Genomic DNA, 16,648 nt, shown 5'->3' with positions numbered 1-16,648 from the left:
CAGTCGTCCCCTAGAGATTAATGAATAAATGTTTGACAATTTAAATCTTTAATAATATTTAATAGAAAAAGAAAACATAAAAAACTATTAATAAGAGTTTGACAAGTATAGTGATTTAAAAAAATAATTTAATTAAGTGAAGCCTTGGGAAAATCAATATTTTAAAAAAATTTTAGAATAATATGTAAAAGTTAAATATTAAGAAGTGGATTCAAGGTTTTCTAAATTTGAAATTGACAATTTTTTAGCTGAAAATATATATGTGTAAGCATATGAATAAAATATAAAAAATAATAATAAATTTAAATTGCCATTAAAGATACTCTATCATCCTTATATTAATTAAGAAGATTATTTATTCATTAACAAAAAAATCAAATAAGGATAAAAATTGTAAATAAATACAACCTTTACATTTTTGTTGGGGCTTACTGTGTTTCTCTACACTAATAAATTTGGAAAAAAAATTAAATAAAATGATAAATAGCTTTTCATTTTTATGGGTTCAGCTCCCATATTTTGTTTAGTAGGTATTCATTTTTTAAATAAAGGTTATTTGAATTATATATTAAAAAAATAAGGATTAGTATAAAAATATATAAAATGATTTAATATTTTTTTTATTATATTTGTATTTTGTTTTAAGAGTTTATATATATATTATTCATTATTTTTAACATTTTAAAAATATATCTTAAACACATTTATATTAAAAAATTATATTTTAAAATAATATGTATTAAATAATTATTTTATCAATAAAAAAGATAAACTTAATAAGTAAATATTATTTTTTTATTTTTTGTTTTAAAGTTAAAATTTTTTGCTTTAGAGACTTTTAATTTTAATTATTTTATTAAATAAAGAAATAAATAAAATTATTTTATTAAATAAAAAAAAAAATTATCACTATATTTTTTTTTAAATAAATATTAAAATAAAGTAATTAATTTTAATAAAAATTACAAAAAATTTAATAAAAATGAAAGCAAATATAATATAATAATAATCGTAAGTAAATTAAAACCAAAATTAAAATATTGATCAAGTAATTATTTTTATTTTAAAGTATTTATTTTATGTTTTTAAATAAAAAAATTACTAATTATTATTATATATATATATAAAACAAACAAAAACAAATAAAAAATTAAAAGAAATCAAATATCATTATTATTTAATTAAAAGGATTAACAATAATAAAATAAAACACCTTAAATTACATTTGATAAAATCATAGGAAATGGTACATTTGGTGTAGTATATTTGGTAAAAAAAAACAAAAAGCAAATAAAAAAAAGAAAAAAACAAAAACAAAAACAAAAAAAAGGCCACGTTAAATGATACTAATGAGAAAGTAGCCATAAAAAAAGTTTTTTAAGATAAAAGATATAAAAACAGAGAATTCGAAATAATAAAAACATTAAATCATTAAAACATAGTAAGATTAAAATAAGCATATTATACACATGGAAATAATGTAAAATAAAAAAATATGCTAAAATAATAATAATGTGTACTTATAAAAAAAAGGAAGACGAAGTTTATTTAAACTTAGTAATGGAATATATACCTGAAACTCTTTCAAACATAATAAGATATTATAGAAAAAGCAAATAATAATTTCCTCCTTTATTACTAAAAGTGTTTTCTTATTAAATGTTTAGAGCTTTGGCTTATTTAAAGGGAATCGGAATTAGTCATAGAGATATTAAACCTTAAAACATTTTAACTGATTCATCTAATTATTTACTTAAAATTTGTGATTTTGGATCTGCAAAAAAACTTGTTAAAGGAGAACCGAATATTGCTTATATTTGTTCTAGATATTATAGAGCACCAGAGCTTATTTTTGGAGCCGAATAATATAATACTTAAATTGATGTGTGGTCTATAGGTAAAATTATTTAAATTTTTAATAGTTTTATTTATTTATTCTATATTTAAAAAAGGAACTGTTATTGCTGAATTAATACTATGTGAACCACTTTTTCCAGGTCAAAATGCAGTAGAATAATTAGTTGAAATTATTAAAATTCTAGGTACACCTTCTAAAGAATAAGTACTTAAAATGAACCCTTAACATAATTAATTTAATTTTGCTTAAATAAAACCAAGTAATTGGTCAAAAGTATATTTTTTTTATATATATAAAAATATAATTAAAATAATATAAAAAAAAAAAAACTAAAGATATTTGCTAAATAAAAACCTGATCCATTACTTATTGATTTAATAAGTAGAATACTTGTTTATGTCCCAAATGAAAGGCCTACACCTCTTGAAGCTCTTTTACACCCATATTTTAATGAGTTAAGATAGTAAAAATTTTATTAGAGTAATACTGGAATGCCTGATTTGTTTAATTTTAAAACTGGTTTTAATTTTTTTTTTTATTATTATTATCATTTTTATTATTTTTTGTTTAGAGGAAGTAAGTACATAATCTTAATTATATAATTAATTAGTTCCTGAATGGTATAAAAACAAATAAAAATATAACTTAAATGAAGATTTTAATTAGTAAAGAACTAGAATGATACTAGTTGATAAAATAAATATATTATATTAGTGTTTTTGAATTATTTTTTCATTAAAATTATTAGTTATTATTGTTAAAAATAGTTTATATCTTACTGTTTTTTTATTTTCTTTATTTTTATTTATTTTATAATTAATTACTTTTATATTATTTATATTTTTTTATAGAAAATGATTAAAATTTTAAAATATATTTTGTATTTTTATTTTAATATATCTATATTTTTTTTTTTAGTAAAATATTTTATTTTATTAAAAATAAAAAAATGAGTGAATATTTATTAGAAAAAGAAATAAATTAAATTATAGAATGTTACTAAAATTAAAAAAAACAATTTTTAATTGATCTTTCTTAAAATTTCGTGATATTTGAAAATATAATATAAATCGAATAGTTAAAAGGATTAATTTATGTATAAAATAAAAAATTAAAAGTTTTAATATAAAAAATAGGTAATTCTTTACAAATAGGCAAAAATATTATTAATAAATATGTAAAATTATGAAATAATATCATAAAAAGAGTTTATAAATGAAAAAAGTTCATTAAAAATATAAATAATAAATGAAAATACATTCATATATTTTACACAAGGTAAACATTAAATAAATAATAATTTAAATATAAAAAAGATTTGATATATTTTTTAAAAATATACGAAAACTAAATTGATATTATATTTACATATAAATTGGAAAAAAAGAATGTACAAATAAATTAAGGAATATGCTCATAACTGCTTGATGAAGAATTTCATATTATATAAATATATGTGGTTACAAATGAATAAAAATTATACCAAATAAATAAAGGTTATTTAGAAACTGACGAAATTATGATTTTAGAATTATAAAATAAAGTCGAAGATATGATTTTTATATAAAATTAACTTATTCTTGTATTAGAAAATGAATTTTTTTTAAATTATTTTTAGTAAGAATGGTGGAAGGAATAGAAAGTCTTTTAAAAAATGAAAGTTTTATAAAATGGAAAAATTATTGAGTTTTTTAAAAATGAATTTTTTTTAATTGAAGAATTTTTTATTTTTAATATAGAGAAAGATCTATATATTATTGATGTTTTGGTAGAAAAATAAGATTTTTTTATTTTTTATGTGAGAATGAAGATAATCTATATATTATTTGGTTAAATTTTGGATAAAAATTATTCGAAGTTTTATTTTTAATTGAAAAAAAGTAATTTTGCTTTGATAAATTAATTAAAATTGAAGAAAAAATTATTCTTTTTGAAAAAAATAATGGAATATTTTTAATTTCTTGTTTAAACTTAGAAAATATTTATGTGAAAAACGAAAAAAAAACGAAAAAATCGAAAATAAAAAATGAAGAAAGAATAATTTAAAAAAATAAAAATAAATAAATAAAAAATATAGAACAAAAAAATATACAAATATAAAAAAAAATAAAATAGAATTTTATAAAAGACTAAAAGTTTATTTATTAATAAAGTTTAGAATTTGATAATATAAAAGAAATTCGAAATAAAAAAAATATATTAAGCAAAATTTTTAAATAAGATATATTTTTATCAAAAAATGAATAAAATTTAGAAACTTTTAAAGGTTTAAAAGTCAATTTTAAAAAAGAATTATGTAGTATTTGTTAAGATTTTTTAAATCAAAAAAAATAAAAAATTATTCTTTTTTTTGCATGTAATCATAAATTTCATTAGGAATGTTTTTAGAATTATTTTTAAAAAGAATAATGTCCAATTTGCCAAAATTATATATATTTTTAATATTTTAAAAATAAATGCTTTTAAATATGAATATAAATTAATATAAAAATATAGGTAAATAATTTTTAAAAATAATATATATATTTAAACATATATATAAATATATATTTATATATTTATATATTTATATATTTTTACAATTTTTTTTTTTATATTTTTTTATAATTATTTAATTATTTTTATACATATTTTTTTTTTAATTTTACATATAAAATTTAAATTTAAAAATGTTTAAATTTTTTTATACAATAAATTAAAATATAAAATATAATGCCTTTTTTTTATTTTTTATGGCCTTTCAATATTTATTTTTTTATTTTATAAAAAAAATTATATGAATGAAAATATATATAATTAAAAATATTTATACATTTCATTTAAATAATCTAATTTTTTTTTTTTTAATTAAAATAAAATAAAAAATATTTAAATTGTTTACTTCTATGTTTTCATTGTAAATAAATGTGACTCTATTTTATAATTTATATCAACTTAACTTGAGTTTTCATTATTAATACTTAGCTTTTCTTTAATTTTTATTAATAAAGTTTTTAAAAAATATTAAATAAACCTGTTTTTATTGTTTATTCATCTTCTTTAATAGGTTCAGTAAATTAAATTATATTCTTTTTATTATGATTAGAATTAGATTTATTCGGAAATTCTTATGATTGTTCATTTTATTTATTATTATTATCATATTCATCTTCTAGAATAGGTTAATTATAGCAAATAATTTGATTTTTTTTGATATTATTTTTGTTTTTATATTCATTAAAGGAAGAATCATTATTCAATTTAATAATTTCATTTTTGATATTTTTTTTAATATTTTAAGGTTATTTGAACTTAATTTTATTTAAATTACTTTCATTAGTAAATAATAATGGAATTTATTTTTTATAATTATAATATCCAAAATTTGAAATAATTTCATTTTTTAAATTTAAAAATTCGCAATGAACTTATTAACTAACTAAAAAATATTTTTTTAAAAAAAATAAAATAAAATAAAATAATTAATTTTATTTTTACAATTTTCTTCTTAATCTTCTTCACATAATTAATTTTAATTATTTGAAACTCCCGTAGATTTAGATTTAATATATTATTTTAATTAAGATTCGGATTTTAAAGCTTTTATTTATTTTGAATAATTCGAGTTTATAGAAATTTCATCTTAGTGAGATATACAAATGTATGACTGATTTACTGAAAAAGAAGACCAATCAAATACAAAATCATTGTTTTAGTTTAGTTCTTGTAATAAACAATCATTTATACTTTACATTATAAGCTAATAGTTCGGTTCTTCATCAAATTAAAGCTAATTAACATATTAAAAATACCATTTAAAAAAACTAGGAAGTCCATAACATAATTCATTTATATCAAAATTTTTTTTTATGCTTCCTATTTTTATTTATTATTCATCAATTCCACATTTTATATTCTGCCAAGGCAAATATCCGTTTATTAAATATATTAATACATAACCCAAACTTTATAAATCGTCTTTTCTTCCCTATTCTAAGCCAAAATGAGGGGCTATTGCTGCATATCTATATGTTCCGATAAATTAATAACATTCTATTTTTATTTTTTTTAATTAAATATAGTTTTTTTAAACAATAAAAATAATTATATGATTTTTTTTTTAAAAAATTACCTTTAAATGGAATATGGGTTAATGCATTTGTTTCTGTTTTTGCATATTTATATTATTTAGAAGTACCAAAATCAACTAAAAATATCTTATTTCTATTTATTCCTGTACCTAATAATATATTTTCGGGTTTCAAATCTCTATGTAAATAACCTTTTTAATGAATTTGCTCTAAAATAGATATCAATTATAAGGCAACCATTAATACTGTTTTGCAGGAAAATCTTCCGCCGCATTTTTTTAATATATAACTTAAATCTTTACCTAACATTGGCATTGTAAAATAAGGATACTCATTAATTTCGGTATCAAAATCTAATATTACAGGTATTCCTTGTAAACCTTGTAATACTAATAAAACTTTTATTTCGTTTTCTAAATTTGATTATTTATGATATTAACGTGGTTATTTATCTATTTTTATTGCTACGGTTTGATGTTGGATATGACTATATGCTAAATATACAAATCCAAAAGAACCTTATGATAGTAATTTTTTAATTAAGAATTTATCACAAGGTAGATATTAGGACATTTTTTATTTATATTATATTATTTTTATTTTATTTTTTTCTTAGCTTTTTGTTTTTATAAAAATTGTAAATATAAAGTAATAATATATATTATTATTTATGTCAATTGTTTATTTATTTATTTATATTTGTGATTTTTTCTCTCCATAAAATATTTATTATTTTGTATTAAATTTTATGTTTTCTATAATCATTTTTTTTTTTTATAAAAAAATAATTTAAAATATTGACTTTTTATATATAGGTAACTAACGTTAAAATATTTATAACACGTAATAATATATTTAAATAGGGTATTATGAATTATGGAAAGTGATATAATATTAATGCTGATTACATACTTTATTATAATATGAAATTAATATTATATATTTTGAATTTTTGATTCAATTTTGTTTTAAAAACTTTGTATATAATTATTTGTAAAAAATAAAAAATTTTAATTATTTATTAGGAGATTTATTTTTATAGAAAAATTAATTTATATTAATTAAATAAAAAAATGTTAGATAATTTTAAAAATAGATTAGTTAATATTATATCTCCATAAATAAATTCAAATTAAAAATTTATTTTAAAGATTTTATATAATAGTAAATAATAGTTTCAGTTTTTTATTTTCAATTAAGTCATTTTATAGATATTTGTATAAATTTTAACTTTGAAAATAAATAAAAACTTAATTTTTATAATAAAGATAATTTCATTTAGAATTTTCTAAAATAAAATAATTTCTTTTGGAAATAAATTATTTTTCCTCTAATAAAAATAAATTTTATCACTTTTTATAATTTTAAACTAATAATTAAGAATTTATTTTTATATTGTTCATATATATTTTTTTTAAAAAAAAATAAAAATATAAAATATAATTTTTTTTTAAAATAATAAAGAAAATATTAAAAGTTTAAAAAAAATAAGAAAAAAAATTTAATAGTAAAAAAGAATAACAAATTAAAATACATATATTTTAATATAAACAAAATATACAAAAAATATATAAAAAACAATAAGTTTAAATATATATATAAAAATAAAATAAAACTCATTTTCTTTTATAAGGTAAAGGAGTCATAAATTTTTTACCAGGCTCAACAATTCTTTCTGACTTCATTCTTCTTTGCATATTTTCGAATTCATCTTCTTATTATTTTTATAATCTTAATTCAGTTTATTTAGTTTTAGCCTCTTCAATTTACTATTCAAGTAAATTATTACACTAGCTTTCCAATTCATTTCTATCTCTTCTATTTCCATAATATTCTTTTACACTAAAAAACATTGGTCCAAGTTCGGCTAACCAATTAGGATCTACTATTGTAACACAATTCATATATTCTTTTGTGGTCATAATAAGTTCATGATACACAACAAAATCAGGGGCATGTCCAAGTGTAAAAAGAGCGCTAGAAGGATGAACTCGGCAAGGCATAGCAGTTCTAAGATTAGTATATTCTCCTATAGACTTAATTTTAGCCGCATTAGTGAAATAAGCCGAACAAATAGCTTTTCTAACAATGTCATAATTATACTCACAAGTAGACATCCTAAGGTTTTACTATTTGGCTATATCTTTTAATTAAGAACGTACCTCGCGTACTTTTCTTAAAGTTTTTACCTGAATAAAATGTTCGTTACACCACTAAGCAGAATACTCATTTTTCTTCCATTATTCAAATACATTTAAATATGTTAAATGATCACTTTCAGGAATCAAAAGTTTATCTCTAGCAGCGTCGCTTTCTTCTTCTCGTCCTTTTGGTCTATAGAAAATTGAAGGGACACTCAACATACTTACTATAGTGAGGATTTCTTCCATACAACCTAGTTCATCAGCGGAAATAATCATTTTAGTTAATGGAGGATCTAGAGGAAATTAGGCCATTTTTCTACCTAAAGCGGTTATTTATCCTAGTTCGTCTAAACAACCGAGAAGCCATAGTTAATACATGGAGTTTAGTATAGTTTCTTAAGGAGGGGGGTCCATGAAATCGAATTCTAATAAATTATCTATATTAAGAGATTTTAAGAGTAAGACTACATTACTTAAGTTTGTTCTTTAAATTTCAGGAACACTGTTTTCTAACATATCGCTTCTAAAATTTGAATCTGAATATAATCTATAGCATATTCCAGGGCCAGTCCTACCTGCTCGACCTGATCTTTAGTTTGCGTTAGCTTAGGAAATAGGAGTTATTTATAATGCATCCATACCTACTTTTGGATTATAGACTTTTAGTTTACAATATCCAGTATCAATAACGTATTTGACACCATCTAGTGTTAAAGATGTTTCGGCTATATTAGTGGCTATTATGCATTTCCTTTTTTCGGATTTATAGAATATTTTTGCCTGATCATCAGTTCTTAATTATGAATAAATTGGTAATATATCTAAAGAAGGAATAGTTTCCATTTTCTCGATTCTCTCGGCTAATAATAGACAAGAGGTTTCTATATCTTCTTGACCTGTCATAAATATTAGTATGTCTCCAGGAGGTTCTTATATGTGAACTTATAAGGCTTTTTTAACGGCTTTATCTACGTAGTCTTCTACTGCGTTTTTCTCGAATCTTATGCTTACGGGAAATGTCCTCCCTGGAATGTTAAAAATGGGGGCTTCGCCAAAAAAACTACTGAACTTATCAGCATTCATTGTCGCAGATGTGATTATTATTTTAATGTCTCGTCTTCTTTATGCCACTTTTTTCAAAATACCGAACAAAACATCAGTATTAAGGGACCTTTCATGAGCTTCATCCATAACTAAACAAGAATAAATTTCCAAATCAGCATCATTTAAGCTTTCTCTTAATAAAACACCATCCGTCATGTATTTAATAATAGTTTATTTGGATGTGTTGTCCTCGAATCTAATTGAATAACCAACCTATTTACCTAATTAACAACCGAATTCATGTGCAACTCTATTCGCGACGGAAACTGCCGCTACTCTTCTGGGTTAAGTACAGCCAATGATGCCATATTTAGAATATCCGGCTTCATATAAATACTAAGTTAGTTAAGTAGTTTTTCCAGAACCGGTTTCTCCCACAATTATTATAACTCGATTTTCTTAGATGATTTTTAATAATTCCTCTCTCACAGAATAAACAGGAAGAAATTCTCTTTGTTATTTTATTGTTTTTGTTCTCGAAAACTCACTTGAGCCTCCTGTTTTAATCTCGTTTTGTAAGGCTTGAGCATACTAAGATGATTTTTTATAGTCTAAGTCACCTTCTTCATTTAATTCTTCTTATTAATTATTAGTATTTTAGTCTTCACTTTATTTCTTTATGCCGATTAAATTACCTATTCTAGAACCGGCTAACTCCCAAAATCTTTGTCTGTTTCTGTTTCGGTCTGTTTTTTCCCTTTAAGCTTTTAATACACCAGAGCCTTTTTTCGCTATTATGGCCATTTATGAGTTTTCGTCCTTTACAATGGATATTCCTTCAAGTTATTTCGTATAAATATTTTTCCCATCTAAAAATGGAGGCTTTATGTCATGAACGAGAACTGTGACTCTGTTTTGACTATCTTCATCAAAATCAAATGAAACTTCTTTTGTTTTAAAAATTCCAGAAGCTACTAGTCGATTGAAATCCCATTTATCATTTTCGATGTTTTTGTCGTTTTATTTTGCGTTTTGACGTCTTTGGTTTACTATGTCCATTTATTATTCCATTAGTCGGAATTTGTTTTGGTCTCCTATAAATATATCTTCTTCTGGTTCGTCAATTTAATTGCCGTTTTCATCTTGGTCGTACCAGTAACGATCTGCTTTGTTTTATATTTCTTCCCATTCTAATTATGAGTATTCGTCTTTGGGGTTAAATATTGTCTTTTCAGCATTTTGTTTGTAATAAGGGGTTTCTGATTGATACTTTTTGGGAGGCATAGGGGTCTTTTTTGTTAATGTAGCACCTACGGAACCCATAAATAGGGTAGGACCAGTTGTTATTGAATGCTGGTTTGTAGGACGACGAGATTAGGAATGTTGAGTACGGGAATATGACGAATTTGTATTTGTTGTTTAATACTTTTTTTCTCGAGAACGAGAACGGCTTCTATTTTTTTAAGATTGTCTTTGGGATGATCTTGGGGAAGGAGATCGGTGATCTTTTTTTCCCATATTTTTATATATTTTTTTTTTGCTTTTTTATTTTTATTTGCGTCTATATATTAATGTTTATTATTTTTAAATTATAATATGTATATAATTAGTATATTTATGCGTATTTTTTTTATAATAAATAAATAATATTTTATTTTATTAATTTTATTAAAAGATTTTATATTTATAGATAGCTTATATAATTTATGTAATATTTAAAGTATATTTTTTGTTTTGTTTAATATATTTTAGATTCCAATAAACTTATAAATAATAAATACTATTGTTGTGTTTATATCTATATTAAATTTTGATTTTAACTAGGTATTTAATTAATTTTTTTTTTTTTTTAATAAATGTTATTAATTATTAAACAATAAAAATTTTTAAAAAAATACTATCAAAATTATTTTATAAAAATAAATATATATTATATATAATTTTAAAATTATTTAAAAAAAAAATGTAAAAAAATAAAAGAGAACTTGAAAAAGATGCTTAAGGAAACACAATAATGAGTAAAAAAAACCTAAAAATAATATGCGAGAATAACGAGTTATATGAACATCCAGATCTAAACGAAAAAATATATCTTAACCACAAAGGTTTTTACAAAATTGAGAATTTAGAAGAATATAATAATTTGAAGGCAATATGGTTAAATAATAATGGAATATCAAAAATAATAAATTTATAAAATCAATAAAAATTAGTATCATTATTTTTAAATAATAATCATATATCAAAAATCGAAAATTTAGAATATCTTTAAAATTTATAAATAATAAATTTATCAAATAATCAAATATAAAAAATAGAGAATCTTGGTGGCTTGAAAAACCTATAAAATATAAATATTTCATATAATATTTGTTAAACTTATGATGATTTGAAAGGACTTTTAGATTGTCTTACTTTAACAAATATTGATCTTTCTCATAATTAAATTATATGCGATGATAAAATTATAGGTAATAAAAAATATATAAATATATATATATATATAAATATATATATTTTATTATTATATATATATATATATATTTTTAAATAGATGATTTATTTATTAAAATGAGGAATTTATTATGTTTATATTTAAAAAATAATCCTTGTGTCAGAGAATTTAAAAATTATAGAAAAAGATTAGTTGGCAATATGTGTTAGTTGAAATATTTAGATGATAGACCCGTATTTATTGATGAAAGAAGATTGTGTGAAGCTTGGGTTAGGGAAGGAAAAGATGGGGAAATGACTGAAAGAAGAAACATATTGAAAGAAAGAGATTAGAAAAATGAAAGAAATTTTTAAGAAATACTTTAAATGTAAAAAGAAATAAAAGAAAAAAGAACCGAAATAATTTTAAAGGCAAAAGAAGAAAGCGAGAAAGAAATATAAAAAATAAGACAATCCATAGAAAAATGTTATTAAGATAATAAGCCTTTAGAATATATTAAATTACTTGAAGGTGATATTGATAATGAATTAGCAAAAATTGAAGATTTAATGAATAATTTTGATAAGATAAACGTAAATGAACATAAGCCTTATGTTTATTTTAGTACTATGAAGAGTTAGGAAGATGGTGAAATAATTATTTTTAATAAAACTGAATAAGAAAAGGAAATTATAAAAAATAAATACATAACTAACCCTAATGTCTAAAAAACTAAAACTAAAGATGAATTGGATGAAGAAAAAAGACTGGAAAGATTAAAATAATATGATGATGAAGAAGAAGAAAAATAAATTAAATTAGAATAAAAAATATAAGAGGAAGAAAAAGAAGATGAAATGGAAAAATTAAAAACTCAATTTATTGATTATTCCACTTAATGGAAAACTTTTAGTCTTAAAGATAAAGAAAAACAAGAGAAAGACAAAGAAAACAAAATGCTCTTTTATCCCGATGATCAATAAATGGATATTGAAGCTTTAAAAAAAGTATGGATATCAGAATTTGATGAACTTTTAGAGAATCTTTTAGTCAAATATATGTTCGATTTTGATAAAGCAACTTTAAAATTTAATAGAATAGCGAATTAGGCTACTGTTAAGAATAATTTTGGTTTTACTTTTTAGCCGTTTTCAGTTGAAAATATTAGAAAAATGTGGACTTATATAGAAGTTTAAAAATTCAGAAATATCAAAAAAGAAAATTTTGTATAGAAAAATTAAGATAAAAATTAAATATAGAAAATATAGAAAGTTCATAAAAAAGAAGAAATTAAATAAGAAAAAAAAGAGAAAATATATCTAATATAGATCTAGAAGATATAGATTGAAAGAAATATATATATATATACATATACATATATATATTTTTATATATATTTATATATTTATATATATATACATTATAAAAGTAATATAAATTAATTATTATAATATGATTTCAATTGCTCTTTAAATTATATTAAGTTTAATTTTCTTCTTTGCTTTCTTCAATTAACTCTAATATATCATTATGTAGTTTTTCTCCTTTTGTTTCTCTAAAAAGCGCTATTATAAATATAGTTGGTATATTTATAACTCCTGTAAAAAATAAAGCTTAAAATCCCCACTTTTCAGCTAAATTTACTATATAAGGTGCCAATGAAGACCCTGCGACTCCTATAGACATTTATAAACCAACTCCTAGTGATCTTACTGTTGTAGGATAAAGTTCTTCTATAAAAACAGCTGAGATCCCCATAATAAGGCAGTTAAATATTCTTATTAATAATGCAAAAATAATAGCAAAGGGACTTTTTTTATCAAAGAAGTAAAGGAGAATTGACAAACAAATTATAATTAGAAAAAAAATAAAAGTATATAATTTCCTTCTTAATTTAGAAACAAAAAGATTACACATTAAATAAGAAAATAACTCCCCACTTCCAATTATTAAAGAGTTTATATATATATTATTTCCTAAGTTTTAAATAGAAAATTAGGTCGAATAATAGACTATTTAGGCACTAAACATAACTATACATGACGCAAAAGTCTAATTTCGTAAACTTTTGTATTTAAAAAGGTCTAAATAAGTATAAATTCTGCTTTTTTCAATATATTCGTGGTCTTTTAGGTTATATATATCATCTTAGATTGGTTTTTGGTTATTTTTTTCAGCTATAAGGTTTAATGCTTTGAAGACTTTTTATTTTTTTTTGTAAGAAGAAATCTAGGACTTTCTACGAGGTAAAAATTGAAGAAAAAAATTAATACAGAAGGTATAGAAAGAACAAAATAAAATATATTACGCCAGTTTTTTATTGAAAAGCAAACTCCGACTAGACAAAGCTCAAAAATAGCCCAACTCATAAGTAAAAAAGTGGAAGCTTTTTCCCTAAAAGACTTCCCACTTTATTCATTTACGATTACTAAGTTTAAATTATTACAAGGAACTAAACCAAATCCGGCTAAAAAAAACATTATTATCAATTAAAAAATGTTATAAGAAAATGATATGCCTAATATGCCTATTGAAGATATCAACCAGGCTATTAAAAGTGCAAATTTACGGCCTTTCCAGTCTGCAATGAAGGAAAAAAGAATATTTCCAATTATAGGACCCCAAAAAATGGCTGATTAGGCCATGTTTCGTAAATGACTGTTATCACAGTATAATTTAAAATCCAATGTTATTGTTTTATATTCAGAATATTTTATTATTTAATCAATGCAACCTCCTGTATTTTCGGTACAGATTTGATTGTTTGAACATATAAATTCTGGATCAGGAAAATAAAAAGTAGGACCAAGGAATATAAATATTGAGATAAACCATTGCATGAAAAATATTATCATAAATATTTTTTGGTATCTACCACTGTTTCCTACTTTTTATAATGCTTCTTCTATTGATAGAGTAACTTTCATTTTTTTTTGTTATTTATTTATTTTATACTCTTAATTTATATTAATTTGATTTTTTTGTTTAATTAAAACATAAAATAAACTAAAATAAATATATATATAAATATAAAAAGTAAATAATTAATATAATATAATAATATTAAGTTATTAATATAATCTAAAAATATAAATATTATAATAATAAAATTAGTTCAATATCCATTATTATTTTTTTAAGAGAATATTTTTTAATAAAAAGATTTTTTTTAGAATTCCTATTCTTTTTTTTCCAAAATAAAGCATTTATCCAATAAAGATTAATAATCTAACTATTTTATTTTATTTTAATAATCCAAAATAATTTTTTTAGCATTTTCAAAATCATTTAATTAAAGAAAAGACTCAATTAATCTCACCAAATTTTTTAATTAAATATTTTAAAGGATTCTTTTTTAAGACAGGAAACTTTTACAATCTTCGAATTTTTTTTGATGAAATAAACACAAAGCCAGATTCCCGGCATATTTCTGTAAAAGTTCTTCTTGTATTATTCCTTGTTCACTTTTTTTTAAGCAAACCATCCTTTAAAAAGCATTTTTAAAATAAGTCTCAGCTTATTAGAATTACTTTTATCCATATAACTCCTTACCTTAAGTATTTATATCTTCACATACCTACTAAACTTAAATAAATGTATTTTCATTACTTTTTAATAAAATGCATTCTAAAACTTCTACTTTTATCCAAATAAAGTCTTATAAATCGTATGCATGGTATCTTCTTCCAACCCAAAACCAGCAAATTTCTTTTTCTTTCATTGAATAGAGAATTTTTAGCCATTTTTCATTTAATTATTTTCCTTAGAGCTTTATTTTTAGTAGTTCCTTAGATACTCTATGTTTATTTAAAAGCTCTCCATCTTCAGCTCTTTCTTCAAATCTTATTTTTACATTCTTACACCAGGCTTTATTTATGTGTTTTTTCGTAATATCATTTTATGATTCTTTGAAGTATTTTTTTAGTTAATCACATAATTCGTTTACTTTGTATTCTTTTAGGAAATTCATGTTTAGAATTAGTATATTGCAAGAAGGTATATTATCGATTGGTTTTTGTTCAATTTTAATCACGTTTTCACTTATTTAAGTACATTCCATTAATTCTGTTGGGTTTGGTAAATGGAATTTTATTTAGTCTTTTGTCTTAACAGCAAATTCTTCGGTAAGATTAAGGTCATTTTAAGACATTTATTTTTATTATATTTTTTTTTTTTAGAATATAAGAATTAATTGTTATTTTTGAAATAATTTACTAATATATTATATTAGATATGTGATATTACTGATAAAATACTAATAAAAATTAATATAAAAAGAAACATGAAATATCAAAAATTATATATTCTTATTTTAAAATATTTATTTTTAAAAAATAATTAATTTTTATATATATATTTATTATATAAAAAGAATTAAAAATAAAAAATTTAATAATCGCTTATATTTATATATATTTTAAAAATGATTTTTATGTATAAATCATTTGTTTTTGTTTTAAAAAAAACTATAAAATTTATTAAGTTAAAGTTATTTTATATTTAAATATATTTTCAAAGAGATATTTCATCATATTCTTTCATTTCTTATTAATTTAAAATTTCATTATTATTATCCTTTAATTACTCATCTTCAAATAAATCATCTTCATAACAATTTTTGTTATTCAAATATTTATCTTCTTCTTCATCATAACTTTTATTTAAATCAACTTCTTCATCAACTTTTTAATTTTTATTTAAATTTTAATTATGACTTTTATTTAAATCTTCATCTTTTTTGTTTTTTTAATCTTATTAAAGATTCTCAGTTTTGTTTGATTTATCTTTTTCTTGTTATTAATTATATAGTAAGTTTTCTTCTTATTTTATATTATTTATTGGTTAAATTTATTATGAATTTTCTTATTATTTTTTTTATTAGTCTTCTCTGATTTCTTTTTGATTAGTTTCTTATTATTATTTAGAATCTATTTCATTTAATATTTCTATTAACTCATGTCGATTTTAAATAAAAGATTCTTTTTTTTCTTATCTAAATTGATTAAAATCTTCTGATTTTTTTATTTCTTAAACTTCTTTTTTTTCTTAAACTTCTTTTTTTTCTTAGATTTCTTTTTTTTCTTAGATTTCTTTTTTT

At 20.1% G+C, this 16,648-nt stretch overlaps 4 protein-coding genes across 4 annotated transcripts, besides 17 other annotated features; 2 read left to right on the top strand and 2 right to left on the bottom strand. All coding sequences in view use genetic code 6, as the record gives it.

The window, feature by feature from the left end:
- Positions 1 to 845: 845 nt before the first annotated feature.
- Positions 846 to 907: a microsatellite.
- A 363-nt stretch (positions 908 to 1,270) lies between these two features.
- Positions 1,271 to 1,330: a microsatellite.
- Positions 1,272 to 1,326: a microsatellite.
- Positions 1,274 to 1,328: a microsatellite.
- On the top strand, positions 1,329 to 2,464 carry IMG5_135480 (protein kinase domain protein). Its single transcript, XM_004031849.1, has 5 exons — positions 1,329 to 1,480; positions 1,534 to 1,897; positions 1,953 to 2,131; positions 2,194 to 2,377; positions 2,430 to 2,464. Exons 1-3 carry the CDS (start codon positions 1,341 to 1,343, stop codon positions 2,073 to 2,075), a joined length of 627 nt encoding a protein of 208 aa, XP_004031897.1. The 5' UTR covers positions 1,329 to 1,340; the 3' UTR covers positions 2,076 to 2,131; positions 2,194 to 2,377; positions 2,430 to 2,464.
- A 1,411-nt stretch (positions 2,465 to 3,875) lies between these two features.
- Positions 3,876 to 3,969: a microsatellite.
- Positions 3,902 to 3,969: a microsatellite.
- Positions 3,904 to 3,969: a microsatellite.
- Positions 3,939 to 3,972: a microsatellite.
- Positions 3,973 to 4,374: 402 nt separating this feature from the next.
- Positions 4,375 to 4,432: a microsatellite.
- Positions 4,378 to 4,434: a microsatellite.
- Positions 4,404 to 4,459: a microsatellite.
- Positions 4,460 to 5,093: 634 nt separating this feature from the next.
- Positions 5,094 to 6,501, bottom strand: IMG5_135470 (hypothetical protein; the record flags this gene model as incomplete). Its single annotated transcript, XM_004031848.1, has 2 exons — positions 5,094 to 5,890; positions 5,970 to 6,501. The coding sequence occupies 2 exons, from the start codon at positions 6,499 to 6,501 to the stop codon at positions 5,094 to 5,096; spliced, it is 1,329 nt and encodes a 442-aa protein (XP_004031896.1).
- Positions 6,502 to 7,544: 1,043 nt separating this feature from the next.
- IMG5_135460 (pre-mRNA splicing factor ATP-dependent rna helicase prp16, putative) lies at positions 7,545 to 10,634 on the bottom strand (the record flags this gene model as incomplete). The annotated part of the gene is made up of 1 exon (XM_004031847.1): positions 7,545 to 10,634. The coding sequence occupies one exon, from the start codon at positions 10,632 to 10,634 to the stop codon at positions 7,545 to 7,547; it is 3,090 nt and encodes a 1,029-aa protein (XP_004031895.1).
- A 445-nt stretch (positions 10,635 to 11,079) lies between these two features.
- On the top strand, positions 11,080 to 15,755 carry IMG5_135450 (leucine rich repeat protein; the record flags this gene model as incomplete). Its single annotated transcript, XM_004031846.1, has 5 exons — positions 11,080 to 11,221; positions 11,435 to 11,587; positions 11,671 to 12,776; positions 15,512 to 15,685; positions 15,729 to 15,755. The coding sequence occupies 5 exons, from the start codon at positions 11,080 to 11,082 to the stop codon at positions 15,753 to 15,755; spliced, it is 1,602 nt and encodes a 533-aa protein (XP_004031894.1).
- Positions 11,386 to 11,423: a microsatellite.
- Positions 11,388 to 11,423: a microsatellite.
- Positions 11,598 to 11,660: a microsatellite.
- Positions 12,904 to 12,968: a microsatellite.
- A 109-nt stretch (positions 15,756 to 15,864) lies between the features above and the next one.
- Positions 15,865 to 15,912: a microsatellite.
- A 656-nt stretch (positions 15,913 to 16,568) lies between these two features.
- Positions 16,569 to 16,648: part of a microsatellite that runs on past the window's edge.

Source organism: Ichthyophthirius multifiliis, assembly GCF_000220395.1.
Source record: "Ichthyophthirius multifiliis unplaced genomic scaffold scaff_1120509251055, whole genome shotgun sequence".
Classification (NCBI taxonomy): Eukaryota; Ciliophora; class Oligohymenophorea; order Hymenostomatida; genus Ichthyophthirius; species Ichthyophthirius multifiliis.
Note: the sequence above shows the minus strand (reverse complement) of the source record. Positions and strands in the feature narration are given on the sequence as shown.